The sequence below is a fragment of the Danio rerio genome, chromosome 24, assembly GCF_052040795.2.
Source record: "Danio rerio strain M-AB ecotype USA chromosome 24, GRCz13ab, whole genome shotgun sequence".
In the NCBI taxonomy this organism is placed as follows: domain Eukaryota; kingdom Metazoa; phylum Chordata; class Actinopteri; order Cypriniformes; family Danionidae; genus Danio; species Danio rerio.
The window spans coordinates 14,818,792-14,835,000 of NC_141044.1; the positions used below are offsets into that span (position 1 = coordinate 14,818,792).

General features: G+C 33.7%; 1 protein-coding gene across 7 annotated transcripts in view; it reads left to right on the forward strand.

Annotated features, from left to right (window-relative positions):
* The window catches only part of stau2 (staufen double-stranded RNA binding protein 2), a 223,198-nt gene that overhangs the window by 56,290 nt on the left and 150,699 nt on the right, over positions 1-16,209 (forward strand). For all 7 annotated transcript variants that reach the window (XR_015524346.1, XM_087308326.1, XM_087308327.1 and 4 more), the window contains 1 exon segment: positions 5,407-5,566. Coding sequence is in view for 6 of the 7 variants with exons in the window: in XM_087308326.1 (XP_087164452.1) it covers positions 5,407-5,566 (160 nt within the window). In the remaining variant the exon portion in view is untranslated.

The window sequence follows — 16,209 nt, forward strand, 5'->3', positions numbered from 1 at the left end:
GATGGATTCAATTGGTATCAAATCTAATATCACAAGCCCTACACTGAAGTGGAAGTTCTCTATTAGCTGAAACGAAATAACTGGAACGTTTATGGAGAGGTGTATGTAGATCAAATGACCCTTAGTTCAGTGTGATTCAGTACACTGCACATGTCTGTTTTGGTTAAGCTTTTTCTCTCTTCAGGTTTGAACAATCATGAAACCTTAAAACATAGTGCTCTGTTAGCACTAAAACACAGTGCTCTGTTTCACTATTTCAATATATGTGTTCAATTATTATTTATATATCGCACATTATAATAAGTTGACTGTTCATAACACATTTTATTAAATATCTGTAAAAAAAACAAAACATGATAGATCCACTTTTAAACAAGCTCAGACACAACACAGAGCAATAACAGCTGAAGAAGAAAAAAAAAACAAAAAAGGGACAGAATTGTGTAGCCTTTTTTTTTTTTTTTTAAGCAGTATTAGCATTACATATTTATCTAAGTGAAGATGTGTCCTTGGATCTGTGATGAATAACTTTTTGGTAACCTATTTGGATCACATTTGTTTTTCAATTTTTCATTACAGCTCATTTAGGGATCACTTTGGGTTTTTATAGTATATATTTCATACTTTATAATGGTTCATCTGAACATCAAATTTCATTTTATCGGTTAATTGTAGTAAGTTATAGTAGGGTTTTTGAAATTGTTCATGACAAGTGAAATATTGAAGGAAAATCCTAAATATTTATTATATGGAGTTTTATTAAGGCATTTAGGACTGAAACATATTATCAATATAAAGTTTAGATGGTATTTTTTTTTCTTAATGCCAATCAACTAGCCAAGATGACAACAAACTGTGCTGCCGCCTCCCATTGGCTCATGTCCAGTCTCATCTGGACCAAAAAGCTGCACTTGAACACACCAGATGGATGGCAGCTGACTGATTCCAGAATAGGTTTTGTGTCTGCGTGAGAGGATTTGTCTTTCTGAACCATTTTTATTGTTTTCAGTCACCACAGACTGGTTCGCCTGTGAAAATGTCTAAAAATAAAAAAAAACACATTTTTAAAAAATGTTTAAGAAATGTGGCAAACTTGCGATCAGCTTCTGTGTGCTCCTTCTTGACTTGAATTGCTTAGTTTCTATATCACTTCACTTTTTTTTTCTCACGCTCTTGCTGACTAACCAATCAGAGCCGATTGATACTGATTCTACATGATGAATTTGGCCAACAAGCTCAGATGTAAATTTGATGGGAGGCAATATGTGCAACACAACAAACCAAGTAGCCGGAAAGATGCTGACCAACGAACCAAAGAAGGCCAATGGCTGAGCGTCAATATCTAGCTGATGTCAAACAACTAGCACTGACAAAAACCAACGTCTCCTGGTTACAGCTGTAAGAAAACCTTATCATTGATAATATGATGGGTCACACAAGACTTCACATTTTGTAAACATTGCTCAGCAACATGGACATCTTCAAATGGTGTTAAAAGTGTCACATACTGTATTTATAAGGTATAATTCACCCAAAAATTTTTATTCTGTCTTGAGGTAATGGTGTATTCATGGCAACGGATTCAATTAATATGTATTAATTTATTAATTTTAATTAATACAATGCAGGAAGGAATCTAATAAGGACAAATGTCTCATTTTATCAGTGAAAACATAGACAATAATGTTCTCAATGACAAATGACAAGCATATGTCTCAAACATAATAATTAAACTTAATAATTATGAATAATTTGTATTCTTATGTCATTACATTACTGCGAATTAACAACCAGGACGCATGTAAAGTCTGTTCAAGTCCACTATTACAAGTCTATACAACATTTGGCATTTTAACCAACAGTAGACCTATACATGATAGGCCTAATAATTTTATTGTTGTTTTACCAATTGTTTGAGTAATAAGCAGCAATAACAGCCTACTCATATTAACCTTTACTTCTACAGAATTGTGAAAAAACTGGGATCTTGATTTTTAAGCAAAAAAAAAAAATAAAAAAATGTTAGTCTCATTTACTTATCGTAGAACTGCAAGAGTAACATCGTTTCTTTGGTTACAGCTGTAATAAAACCTTGTCATAGAACTGCAGAAGCAACGACATTTCCTTCGTTCCAGCTGTAAGCAAAGCTCATTGTATTGTATAGATTAGGCAGAAATAATCTAAAGGACACACAAAGCCGACGGTCGGCCATTGGGCTTTGTTGGTCTGTTGTTCAGTGTCAGTCCAGTTGGTTGGTTTGGTGTGTTCTACACATTGACCATGGAAAAACTATGATCTGTGATTATCAGTGATTTAAAGATCAGTGGATTATTACATCAGCCCCCCCACACTTTACATTTACTTAAGACATACAACTTTATATGTTTATTTAAAAACAAATATTATTAATTAATTATGTCTGGCCATATGTCTGCTTGATAACATATTTTAACATCAAGCAACGGCTGAATAATATGTCATTAATATTATTTTCATAAAAACTGAACACCTGTCTGTAAATTAATATTTAATTATGGTACTTTTACATTAAAAGTAAGTAGAGTAATATGAGCTGTCCGCCTGTCTAGTTGCATTTTAAAATACTCAGTTTTCTTTCTTTTATTTTTATAGATATCAGCATCCTGAAATTCAACAAAATATTTTGTTTGCTTGAACAACATGACATGATTCTAAGCGTCCGACACATTTTGACCTTGTTACTGATGCCTGTTGATGTATTTTGAATTCCCCAAATGCTGATAAGAGCTAAAAGCGTGAGAGCGTGATGATTTTGGAAAGCAGCAGCTACTTTTTAGCACAGTTTGGTCCCCAGACGCCGCAGAGGAGTGTGAATGGGTTCTCTCGGCGCTGGGTCAGTCGGTACCGTTCCTCATAAAGGCCTTAAAGTGCAAACAGACCCTTAAATCTGCCCACTGAACAGGGGCCTGACAGCCCTGCATGGGTGAGCCAAAGTTAAGATAAAGAAAGCTGGATATATGTGAAGCCGCTTTTGTTCCGAGCTCCTTCGCTTGGAGCCAATGGGAGTCATTATTTCACCAACTCATTGTTATGTCATTGACCCCATGGAAGAAGGGCCCTTTAATTTCACCATTTATTACTCCACCAATATTGTTCGGGTTCCGCCTCAGAAATAAATCTGTCTTTTCTCGAGTTGTTTTAAAGCTTTGTACGCCACTCCCATCACCCTTTGTGTTTTTGGACACTTCATTGGAGCTGTGTGACAGCGGAGTGAAGGGCCTACATAATAATGTAACATATGGCTTCATTTGGCAAGAGTGGGTCACTGTGCTCAACTAGTCGTCCAACTAGTTATACTAGCTGTAGAGATGAGTTTTTTTATTTTTATTTTTGATTTGTTCGTAGAAGTGCTTTAATTGGCAATAAAATTTGTGTAAACTTTACACCATTAAAGCACCATCAGTACAGTCATAGACATCCAGGTCGGTCGTGTAGTGTGTGTGCGTGCATGCATTGAGTATGTTTTGTGTGATATTTTATTTTTTAATTGGGAATTATTTTGTCCACTGGTTTTACATGTCATTTGTTATAATGTTTTGGTAAATCAAATCTCAAAATATATGTATATTTTGTCATATTCTTCAAATAATATTAATAATAATCAAAGTCAATGCAATAATATTAATAATAATGATCATTAATTATTGTTACAGTGCTCAGCATAATTCCCATTTTGAAAATTCTTGTCTATTTCTCAGTGATTATAGGCAACGTATTTTGGTGAATTTTTAAACAAAAAAAAATATTACATTTAAAAAATATATAACAATATTATAATAATATTTAGTCACCAAATGTATTTAGAAATTTAAAGATAATACAAAAAATGTTTACAAAATTATTATTTTTTTTGCTTCTCTTTTTCTTTGGACTGTTATCATAAGTAATTTTGTTAGATAAGCTCCAAATTTGGCTTCAGTTCTGACTAATCTAATGTATATGCACAAATATAATATTGCTTAGCTTAAAAATATGATTTTTTTCAAGAAATTTATGTGAGGTGTTCATGTATATGCTGAGCAATGTTCATTCTTGTACGGACTTGCGTTGGAAGTCTTTTATGATTTTAGAGTTTTTAATTGTTTTAAAAATGAAAAGTGGTTAAATGAATATAATACATACAGTAATAAACATTTTATTCAGATTCAAAATAGAAATTTTATATGAGTTTTCAGTGATTTAAAAAAAAATCTAATGTGGAGTTTATTCAATTTATTATGTTATTTGATGAGAATAGTTAAATTGGTTATGATTGTTTTATTTTGTGGGCTGTTAAGTAATTTATTAGATTTTAGCAATGCATAGTAATGATTTTAGTAAATGCAGACATGAATGTTAATAATTGAAGTTAAATAATGTCGTATGTTTATACTGTTCAGAACTGTGTAGCGGTATTTGGCTAATAAAATGGGTTTGGGCGCCAGGGATGGAAAACCCCACAACAGTTACTCAAATTATTTCATTAATGAAAAAATAAAGTTTCGACAAACGTATTATTTAATTAAGGAAACCAAAATCAAATGGTCTATCAACCATATCAATATATTAATAAAGGGAAACAACAACAACAATAACAACATAAAATAAAAAAATAAATAAATAAAAAAAGCAAACAAGCTTTAAATTTAACCTATTTTAGGTCAAGTCATCATAAACCAAACAAACTTTAGTTTACCTGCCCAGGCACATTACCTAATAATACCCTTTTAATCCAATCAACGGGTGATAAAATATAAAATAATTTCCATAAAGATGTAAATCACTTTAAAATATGCAAAACCAATGTTATTTAAATTTACTCACTAATACTAATACTAATAATAAAAATGTCAAATGCAAAGTATTGAAAAATTAGAAGATAAATATTGTATTTCTGAATTTAAAGGCAAATTAAACAAAAATAATAATAATATAAGTATAAATTTAAAGGGTGAAAATTGTATATAAATAATATAAATATATCAAGTTTATACAGGAACTAGTTGTTGTTATAATAACTGAAACTCCTTTTTTTTTTTTTTTTTTTTTTACAGTGCTAATATTTTACATTCCCTTTATTTAACTTGATAGCATAGAATGGGCAGGAAAATCTACTTGGATTTTTGCATTGCTTCTTCCTTTTATCAAAGATTGTGCTTTTACACCTGCTATTCTTCCAAATGAGTTAGCAGCATGTTCAGTTTAGCTCTTGATAATTCCCGGTTGTGTTTATTGTTTCCATTCTAGAGCTCGCTTGGTAATAAAACTGCCAAGTTTCGATAAGATAATCCTCTTATAAATCAAAGGGCTTTTCCCCCCCTTTTACCTGCCTTTTTCTGTTTCACTCAACCTTTCGTTCTCTGTGTTTTGGCTCTTTCCCAAACGTAGGTACCATTACCCAGTGCCTAAGGTATTTTACGTGCAGCTGACAGTGGGGAACAACGAGTTTATCGGAGAGGGACGAACTCGCCAAGCTGCCCGACACAATGCAGCCATGAAAGCCCTCCAGGCCCTGAAGAACGAACCCATTCCAGAGAGACCACCTCAGGTAACCTTTACTACTGGCCTGCTAACAGAACACACACCACCAACAACAAAAACACAGCCATGCACTCAGATAACTTGATTTCACATTATATCTTACATTCACTACTTGGCAGATGCTTGAGGACTGCAGGATTGCTATTTTTGTTATTTATAATGAACGTATAGTGAAAAATAATGTGTATATAAAAAAGTGAGCTTGGTTTGTTTCTGATAGATGCCAAGGAGTTTGGTTATTATTTTTATTTAGTTTGAATTAAAACTAAAATAACTGAAACAAGTATAAACATTAAAACTATATAGCCATGTTAATAAAATTACTGACATTTTTACAAATTAAAATGAAAACAAAATACTTGTATCTTAAATTAAAGGCCGATACCACATACAGATACCACTCAAACAGTACCTCACTATATGGATGTGATGTGTTGTCCTACCTGACTTCAATGTCTTAGTATTAATTAGCTTAATGTTTTATATATTAATAGCTTAGTCCTTATAAACAATCCATTTATAAAATACATTATTAACGAATCTATAGGCTACTGAAGAATGAGCTAAACCGAATATGAAATATGATCCTTGTGATAATGATCACAGCTAAACAAGCTAGCACTCATTTTATATATAAACTATCAATAAAAAAATGAAAGAAATTTTAAGTAATGGAACATTATGACTACAGGCTAAATAAAAGCACCTTGTCAGAGCTGAACATCACTGCCCTGCACCACGCGCGTGTCAGTTTACAGCTTTTGTAAAGATCAGACAGCCTTTACAGATCACACAATCTCTATAAACACATTTAAATGTATAAATATTTTGATAAGTATTGTTAATGGAATATTTATAATGATATGATCTTGCTTTTGTTGCGCACGCTTTCTCTCTCTCTCATCAGCGGCAGTAGACACGCGCTGATACACAATACGCATCAAGATGAAGTGCTGAATTCAACGGGATCAGTTTTGTTACTTGTTGCCTATTTGCGTGTTGTTTCTTTTTTAAAATGCCTTTTAATTTTAAAATGTCTCAAGTTAATATTGGCTATCGGGTAACATAGTCTCCCTCAGAGATATTGGAGTTCAATAATGTGTTGCACAGTATTGACCCGTACCTCCCTGTAAGTTTACACACTGCATGGACTGTAGGCCTACAGCTCTGGAGTGTTATGAATTGCATGTTTTAAATGATTGCGAGGCATGCTACATTTATTTTTTGTTTTTTGTAAAATATACATTATAACCCAGTATACAGTAAAATAAAATTTTTGGCGCCGTATATAACCGTTAAGCTTTAATAGGCATATAAAATTTTTATTAATATTAAAACACATTAATACAAACTAGCCACCCTTTGATTTTTTTTTTCCATATACTTTTATCAATCAAAAAATTTAATGAATTGTTTTTTTTGGTTTTAATTTTTATTAGAATTAATATAATTATTAGGCGACACAACAGCTAACACAGGATACACTCTTGTAGGGCTATTCATTATTGATTTTTTTTTTAACATTAAGCTCATAATAATCAAGTCAAAAAAGATCAGCTGAACTTCGGAAACGTTATTCTTGCGGTTGCCTCGATGTTTGCTTTGTTTTTCTGCAGTTGGCTTGTCAATGTCGCTGCATTATCACTTCTGTTTTAATAAAAATAAGCCCACCTATAGTTAAACATCAAGTAGTTGACATTTTGATAATAAACTTAATTGTAACCAAATCTATGAAGTATCGGTAATCTGTATCAGCAGGTACTAAAATTTAAATACTCGTACTCGTATCAGTTTGTAAAAAAGTGTTATTGGTGCATCCCTAGAAAATACAATAGTAACTTTACAGTATTGAAAATCCTTTCTTGAGATTTGTCTATTTTAATTAATAATAAGTTTGTCTATTTTAATTAATAATAATATTTAATAATAAAAACATATGTAATAATTTATGTTGTTATGATATTATTTGCAGCAGATTTATTTTTATTAAATACTTTTTTCAAATATTTTTTTTAAACTTTTTTCCCCCCCAAAACATTATTTAGATAAAATAAAAAATATGAATGCTTTAGCTGCCAAAATAAATGGATACCAATAAAGAAATTCATGCTACAGTTCAAAAAGTGAATTAAAAACAAAGCAAAATCACTGATTTTATATTAATTCGCTATAAAGTTTTTAACTCTTCTAAAGCATAAAAATACCATAATATGTTTGCAGATATTTAAGAAACATGCTAAGTGAACACATTTGTTTATCTGAAAAACAATACTAGAATCAGATATTCTGCTTTGAAAATGTTTGTTACGTGCTGGATTGCCTGTCTTTTGTTTTGGTCATTTTACTCACCCAACGCCAGTTCACCCAAATTATATTTCAGCACCCCGGAGAGCATTGGTGGAAAACAGCGTATTTCATTCAATTAGTCAGGAAGGCTGTCTAAGTGTGTGTCCGCGACCAAAATGTGACCTCCAGTCACTGTGGACAGTAGCAGACTCCGAAATAAGACACAGCTTCAGTTCCACAAGAGGTGGTTATTAATTAGCAAAAAATATAAATATTTTTAGCGTAAAGATTAGGTGAGCAGGTTACATTGTAAGTCCATGTCCTAACAACACGCTACGTGATGAGATTTGCAGCAGTAAGCAATTTGACTGTTTGCACCAGACGAAACATGACAGAAAACTAAATACAGTCATCCAGAAGAACAGAATAGTGCACTTACTGCACTCCAACAAAATGATAAGGTTTATAATCGAATTAATATATATTAAACCTCTTTAATGTGCTTGCTGAATTCAATTTCAAACTGTTTATTTTATTTTCAACACTTGAGGTGAACTAACTGCTGCTGCTTTCAGTAGTATGGTAATAAATGTCTTGTAAAATGGTATTCAAACTCACATTGTTAGCATTGAACACTGAATAAAGCACATGAGGTGTACCTGAGGTGATCAGTGTCAGTTTTCTGCTTTTCAGATGTGAGAAATAGAAGACGTTTCATATATATCAATTCGAGGTGTTGGTTAGAATAAAAACTCCTTTTAATATGGAAAATATTTTTTTTATCACAGGCTGTTACTTTTAATAAAAACACGATTTAAATCAACCTTTAGGCTCGATCGCCAGTCAATCAGTGCTGTTGGTTTCGTCAATCTGGCAACCTGCGATTGCGTGTGTTTTGAACCAGGTGTCCAATATCTAGTTCAATCACTTGGTGTCAAACTTACACACTGCACCTTTAATGCACCTTACATTTAGTTGTACTTTATGATAAAGTATTTCTGTTGTACCTGTTTCAGTCATGATTTTATTCCATTTGCCATCATTCATTTTTTTGAGAACATTAAACATGCAAATCTATTTCATAAACTGCTTCACACATTTAGCACGGTTTATCAAGTTTTCTGTTGTTCAGTTTGTGTACTTGAAAACCCATCATGCTTTTTATATTCATAACCTGTTGTGAAGCAAAAGTGATATTGAGCCCGATGATCTAAGTACCGATATTTAAGACACGACTGTCCCATTTCCTCATCATCTGTCAACGTTCACAACATCTCCTCTGAGTTTTACTCTGTGTTTGCACATTGCTTCAGGCCATTCTTCAAAATACTAATTTCTCCCACCGGAAATCATATTACATCGTGCCCCAAATGCCTGGCATCCAGCAAGGTTATTTAAACCGCAGTGGCGCCTCTGTTGTTTGGTCTTGTCCCCTTTCTGTCTCCATAATGAGGGCTTTGTCAGACGCCTCTTCCGTGTATTGCTTTACAAATTGATACACACAATAGTTGTGCACACCTCAGGGCAAAACTGTGTTTGTCTGCATGTCTCCTTGCTCATGTACCAGATCTGAAAGCTCCAGCACTAGGATCAGGCTCCAATAAACACACACACACACACACACACACAATAGGGATCTTTCACATGCATTTTAGACTTTTGTCTTTTCAAACACTGATGCATGCTCCCTCGTTTAGAATACTTCAAATGCATCACCATTTTATTGAACGAGAGTTTAGTATACAGTAGTCAACATTAGAAAATGTTGAACATTTCAAAATTGTTTTAAGACAAGTTGTTTAAAAGTTTTAGGACAACTTTGAAGAAAGGTTTTGATCTACTTTAAATTTAGTTGATTCCAATTAATTACATGTGTTTGTGGATCTAATTATTCAATTCAGTTAAATATATGTTATTACTTTACAATCGAAAGCAGAAAGAGTTAAACGAACACTCCACTTTATTGAAAACAGGCTCATTTTACAATGCTCAGAGATAAATTGGAATTATTTCAGGTGATTCCAGGTCTGACGGGAGCAGTTTTAGCTTGGCTTGGCATAAATCATTGAATCAAATTAGACCATTAACATCCTGCTCAAAAAAAAAAAACAGAAGTTTTGACGATATTCATATTTAAAGCTTGACACTCATTACATTGTGTACTGAGACCAACTTAAAGTGCTATTTTCTAGGTTGATATTGTAAGCTGACAAAATATTATATGCTATTCCTTCTACACTAATAAAGGACTACTAAGACATTCAAAGCATGGGATGGGTCCTCCTGGCGTGGCAGAGTTAATCACAGCTCCGATACAAATCTCTGCCATTTGTTTACAGTAACCATGTGCTTTACACCATACACAATTAATCTGCTTGTGATCTTACTTCCTATTACTTTGTCATGTTCGGTGTCATTTGACAGTTTATGATTTAAACAGTGTAGTGATGGAATCAACAGAAACATTGATTGATTGTACTTCAATATACAATATATTTACTATTGTTGAGTCATGGCCGGAGGAGAGTATGTTAATGTTCTTCTCCCCCAATTCATCTCCTTATCTTTGCTCTCAAGTTCAGGTGGTTTTGGTAGTTGGTTTTCACACGTTTAACTATGCTTTGCTCAGGGTATAATAAGGAAAGATAACTGTTGATCTGAGAGAATGGCTTTTGCTCTGCGTCTCCTGCACACCGGTGCGTACCCTCATATGTTAACACAGGGAGTTTCACTGTCCTTGTTGCTCAGCAGTGCATTTGTTACAGCTAATTTCTTTATACAGTATGTTAGTTTGTTTCATTCTATTGTCTGTATATTTAAACATGTAACTTAATAAACAACTTTGCCTACTTTAAGGCATTTAGATTTGTGCAATTTAGACATGGCTGTAGCAGGTACACTTTATTCTTAATTGCAAATTTTTGTCTTATTTTTATGCCAAATATCTAAAATGAATTTTAAAGTAATTTCTGAACAAGTAAAAAATGCACTGCAAAAAAAAAAAAAAAAAGTTCTTACAAAAAAACAATTTGTTTTTTGAAATGTTAAAATTAAGGTAGGTTTTTATTTAAAAAAAAAAAAAAAAAAAAAAATATATATATATATATATATATATATATATATATATATATATATATATTGACAATCATATATGTGTCCCACACTGCTAAAACACTATTAGGACACATTTCAGTAAAAAGGGAAAATTGGTTGTTTTTGCGTTAATTCAAGCAAATTCGTACTTCCGGTTTGAAACTAATTTTTGAAGAGATGTAGTGTATTCCAGCATATAGACTGGACGTCTGTACCTGGGAGTACCTTATGACATCTTTAAGTGTGCTACATTAATGCATGAGTAAGACTTTGTTCAGACGGCAGAGAGAGACAATAATTATTTGGTCGTCAGTGTTGCTTTTATAATTTGCTGCAGTGACATTTTTTTTTTTTCATAATATGAGAGCGTAGTTGGACTCACGCGTGGATTACAGTGCACGAGACATGCCATAGAAATACGTGTCTAAGGACATTGTTTACTCGAGAGCTTTTCACATCTGGAAATGGTGAAATCCGGATTTGCCGCTCGTCTCCATTTAATAAAGACGTGAATTCAGTTTGTGTTGATTGTCCTGTCTCTACAGATTTGGTAAGTGAGCGACTAGTGGTCTTTGTTTAATCAGAGGCAAAGTTAGTTCGTATCATCAGCAGTACTCTTTCAGTGTTTAAAGACGGACCTTAGTCAAATAATTTCTAAATTAAACTTTACCGTACTTTAACATCACTACTATATTATGAACTGAAAAGTCTGCTGCAAATGTAGTGTAAACGTGTAAGCACCACAACTAAACTTACCGTCGTGGAGGATTTTCGCCACATTTTGTGACAGGAATAATGCACACGACTTTCTGACGCTACCTACCGAGTGCATCTTTGAGGAAAGTTTGTTTTTACTTATCCCATTGGAAGATTATTCAGTCTAGTGATTCAAATGAAGACAGAATTTTAACTTTCATATAAATTACCCTTTTGAATTTGTGAATACTTAAATTTTTAGTTAAAATAAATGCGATAGTGTTGTATTTAGCATTGTGATTTGTATGCAGAGTGTATCTTTACAATCTCAATTTAAATGTACTTACTGTAGCTTGACAAATTAGAACCTTTTGCAGTAATATAGCTTTACCACTCAACTTATACAGAAGCATGCTCCCTAATTTAAAGTAATCCATTGACAATAGAACAAGAGAAAGAACAAAATGTTCTGTTTTTTTTTCTTAATTCTAGTTTGTTTTGTCCTAAAACTCTGCAGTAATATACTGTAGATACAGCTAATATAAAGTTGAGGTCAAAATTGTTTGCCCTCCTGTGAATTTTTTTTCTTTTTTAAATTATTGCGCAAATCATGTTTAACAGAGCAAGGAATTGTTCACGGATTTCTGTTGTAAATCTGTTTAGGGTCCATTTTATAAGCCCCCTCAAGTGATATATATTTTTTCAATTGTCTACTGAACAAACAGTCCCTACTGTGCATTCACATCGAAGGCAGCGAGAGCGTCAAAGTTTGCTCTGGCCACCTTGATGACAACACTGTCTGCCTTAACTGCAAGTTCATTGATCTTGTATTTAATTGGGGCGGTACAGCTTATCAGCAATTCAGTTACATTCCCACATAAAAACATGCTTTCTAGTGTGAAAATGTTGCAAGCTTTTTATCAAATTTATTTAACAAATGAAAATCAAGCTGTTGCATATGGTATCTTTGCTCCACTAAGTGGAATGTGTCCATATGTCCGAAATATTCTAAAGCAGCAATACTGTTTTGTATTGTTATATTTAGCATGAGATCACATTTTAAGAACATTAATGCACATCAACTTAATAGAAACTTTTTTTAAATTTATTTATTTATTTATTTACTTTATTGTTAACCTATCTAGTTAAGTCTTTAAATAGCATTTTAAGCTAAATACTACTATTGTGAAAAATGTCTAGTATGATATTATGGCATCAAGGCAAAGAAAAAAAAGATCAGTTATTAGAAATGAGTCATTAAAAGTAATATGTTACGAACTTTGTTATTTTTTCTTTCTGTTACACAGAAACTGGGGAGAAAATATACAGGGGGCTAATAATTCAGGAGGACTAACAATTCTAACTTCAACTGTATGCCTTTTAAGACCTGGCAACTGGAATGCGCCATCTCAATTTTTTAAACACTACCTGTGTTCTTTTTTTCCCTCTTTGAGAACTGAAATAAGGACACTTACGCCATTGTTAGAGAACAAGAGCCAGTGTTTGTGGCCCAGCTGACTTTTATTGTCAAGCACACCATGTTTTCCTTCCTCTCAACACGCTCATAAACTCACAAAGCCAATTGTTTACCATGTGCTAACAGGCAAACGAGCACGTGCCAGAGTTGTAGAGGGAATAAAGCGTGCCGCGGTACGTACAGTAAGCAGAGCTCTAAATAATTGGTAAACAGATCTCGCAACGCTCCTCTGTACCTTTTAAAGACTGAGTAATGGTCCTGTCCACTGACTGTCATGGGACGGTGTGCTCAGTGACCGCACACTGCAAGCAGGATATCTCCAAGATTAAGATTTGCTGACAGAAAGGCGGATTTTGAGGAGTTTTCAAAGAGAAGCAGATGATTAATCCATCAGAATTGTTGCTTTTTAATTTGCCCTATTTAAGGGATCAGACTAAATGATGTTTGTAAGATGTTTGTTTAGAATCAGACGCTAATGGTTTGTTATTTTAGATTAAAAGAAACCTAAGGGTTTGCTCTATTGATTCAGATGTTTTTGATACTTACGACACATGTGCCTGCAAAACTAAACATGTGCCTGACTAATCTGTTTGTTAAATTTAGAGTCTGATAGAGTTGAGTGCTAAACAAGTTTGTTTTTGGAAATTGTGTGTGTTATTGTGTAGCTCCTCCCATTAAAAAAAATTGCCAATAAAATTTGGATTTCTGATTAGTTTGGCAAGAGCCTTTGTGCAAATCTGAAATCGCAGCTATAGCCTCATTTACTATTCCCTACATCAATCAGATAACATAGTCCACATAGAGTGAATGAAAATGCGTGAGTGAATTTGTGCACTGACTGTAGCTGAAGGGATGCTTTTTTTTTTATGCTCTGATGCTTGGTGAATCCCTCAGATAAATTAGATTTTTAATTTCTTGGTCAAACCTTGTGATAGATACTTAACCCTCGTGTATTGTTCAAATTCACCACCCTTTCATTGTGTTTATGGCTGTTATTGCCCCATCGATTTTCATTATATTATGATTTTCATTGCAAAGCCTTGACCCCAAATAACTTTGCATTCTTGATTGTTGATGTTTTTCCCTTTTGGGAAGAAGTAAAATGTATAATTACTACTATTGATCATAAGTTGGAAGCATTGGCCCCTTGGATAGGCCTGTGTAAAACAGATTCTTTATTTTCTTCTTTATATAGAGTTCTATGGAGTAAAACAACTAATTATAGTGTGTGTGTGTGTGTGCTTAAATGGACTTACTAATGTTTTCTGAGAGCTGAGCTGCTTATTTTGGTTTTCTCAGATGTATCAAGGTAAGTGCACAAAGCTCTCTCTCCATGACCGACACAAGTAATTACAAATTTTACCTCTTCCCAACAGTGAAAACCATAAACTATAAAGCATAACTATAAATGCATAATGATATGGTGTCATGGCTTTGCAATCAAAAAATGTTGTTATAGTGTAAGTAAATGATACAAAAACAGCCACAAATCTAATGATAGGGTAGTAAATTTGCCCAGAGTTTATTGTTGAAAAATTTCAAAGTATTTTTCCAAAGCATGTCTCAAAATAAGACTTGTCACCCAAAAGCACTCAATTTGTCAAATTTTGATTTAAAATCTCCCCAGAGTAGGGCCTGGCGATTAATCAAAAAGTAATCTAAACTGACATTCAGAACCTAAAATTGATCTAATATTTCCACGTCAATGGGGGACGCAGTGGCGCAGTAGGTAGTGCTGTCGCTTCACAGCAAGAAGGTCGCTGGTTCGAACCTCGAACCGACTGTATCTGCGTGTTCTCCCTGCGTTTGCATGGGTTTCCTCCGGGTGCTCTGGTTTCCCCCACAGTCAGAAGACAGGTGGTACAGGTGAATTGGGTAGGCTAAATTGTCCGTAGTGAATGAGTGTGTGTGTGTGTGTGTGTGTGGATGTTTTCCAGAGATGGGTTGCGGCTGGAAGGGCATCCGCTACGTAAAAAAATGCTGGATAAGTTGGTGGTTCATTCCGCTGTGGCGACCCCGGATTAATAAAGGGACTAAGCCGACAAGAAAGATGAATGAATAAATGATTTCCACGTCAGTTTATGTTTTCCAGAAGGCTGATTAATACTTCTGCAGCCACATCTGATCTCGGGTCAAGTCTGATGGACCTTCCCTTGAGCCTTACCTTGCACTACATTGACAATGACTGGAGGCTGTGTCAGAGTTGCTTTGAGACAGCATATTTTCCATTACATTGAAGTTATTATTTACATTAAAATATATTTGTTTACAGAAGATTCAAGAAACGCACTGCTTAAAATATTATTTTAATATTATTATAATAAGAGTTATTTTATTTAGAAGAGATACTGCTTATTTTCTACTTTTAATATTTAAATCATTGAAAATCATTTATATTTGTTTACAAATCTGCAATAATAATTTTCCAAATCTTATTTATTTCAAATTTTAGTTACATTTTTTGGTTTCAGGCAGTGTGTGTTTTGATGTGTGAGATTTACTAAATAAACATTGATAGTAGATAATGTGCGTTATCTCCAAATTTTTTAAAATCAAATATATGCACTCTTCATTTAAAAATCTCTCGCTTGTAATTTGTGAGCATATTTACTGTACAAAACCTGTCAGTGAACTATAAGGGCAAAAAATAAATAAATAAATAAATGAAATAATCAGTAATTTTTTTTTGGGGGGGGGGGGGGGGGGGGTGTTGTTGTTGTTGTTGTTGTTGTTGTTGTTGTTGTTGTTGTTGTTGTTGCACGCGTTCTGATCAGCTGTGTTGTCGCACGCGTTCTGATCAGCTGTGTTGTCGCGCGCCTACTGAAGGGCGGGACCGAGGGTGTGCCGCGTTGCGGGCCACTTTTGATAATTTTAGAAGGGCACTTTCTATCCAAGACTAAAAAGGGCATGTGCACTGCACAGGTTGAGCCCTATGTGTGCACGTGCCTGCCCAGCATAACAAGGGTTAATATTTGATTTCTGTCATGTGTACACATTTACAGTTTTTTTTTTTTAAATATTACTCTGCTTTTATTTATTCATCAAATGTCATAAAAACTTGGCAATCAGCACAACAGATACATTCAATTTAAAAGAAA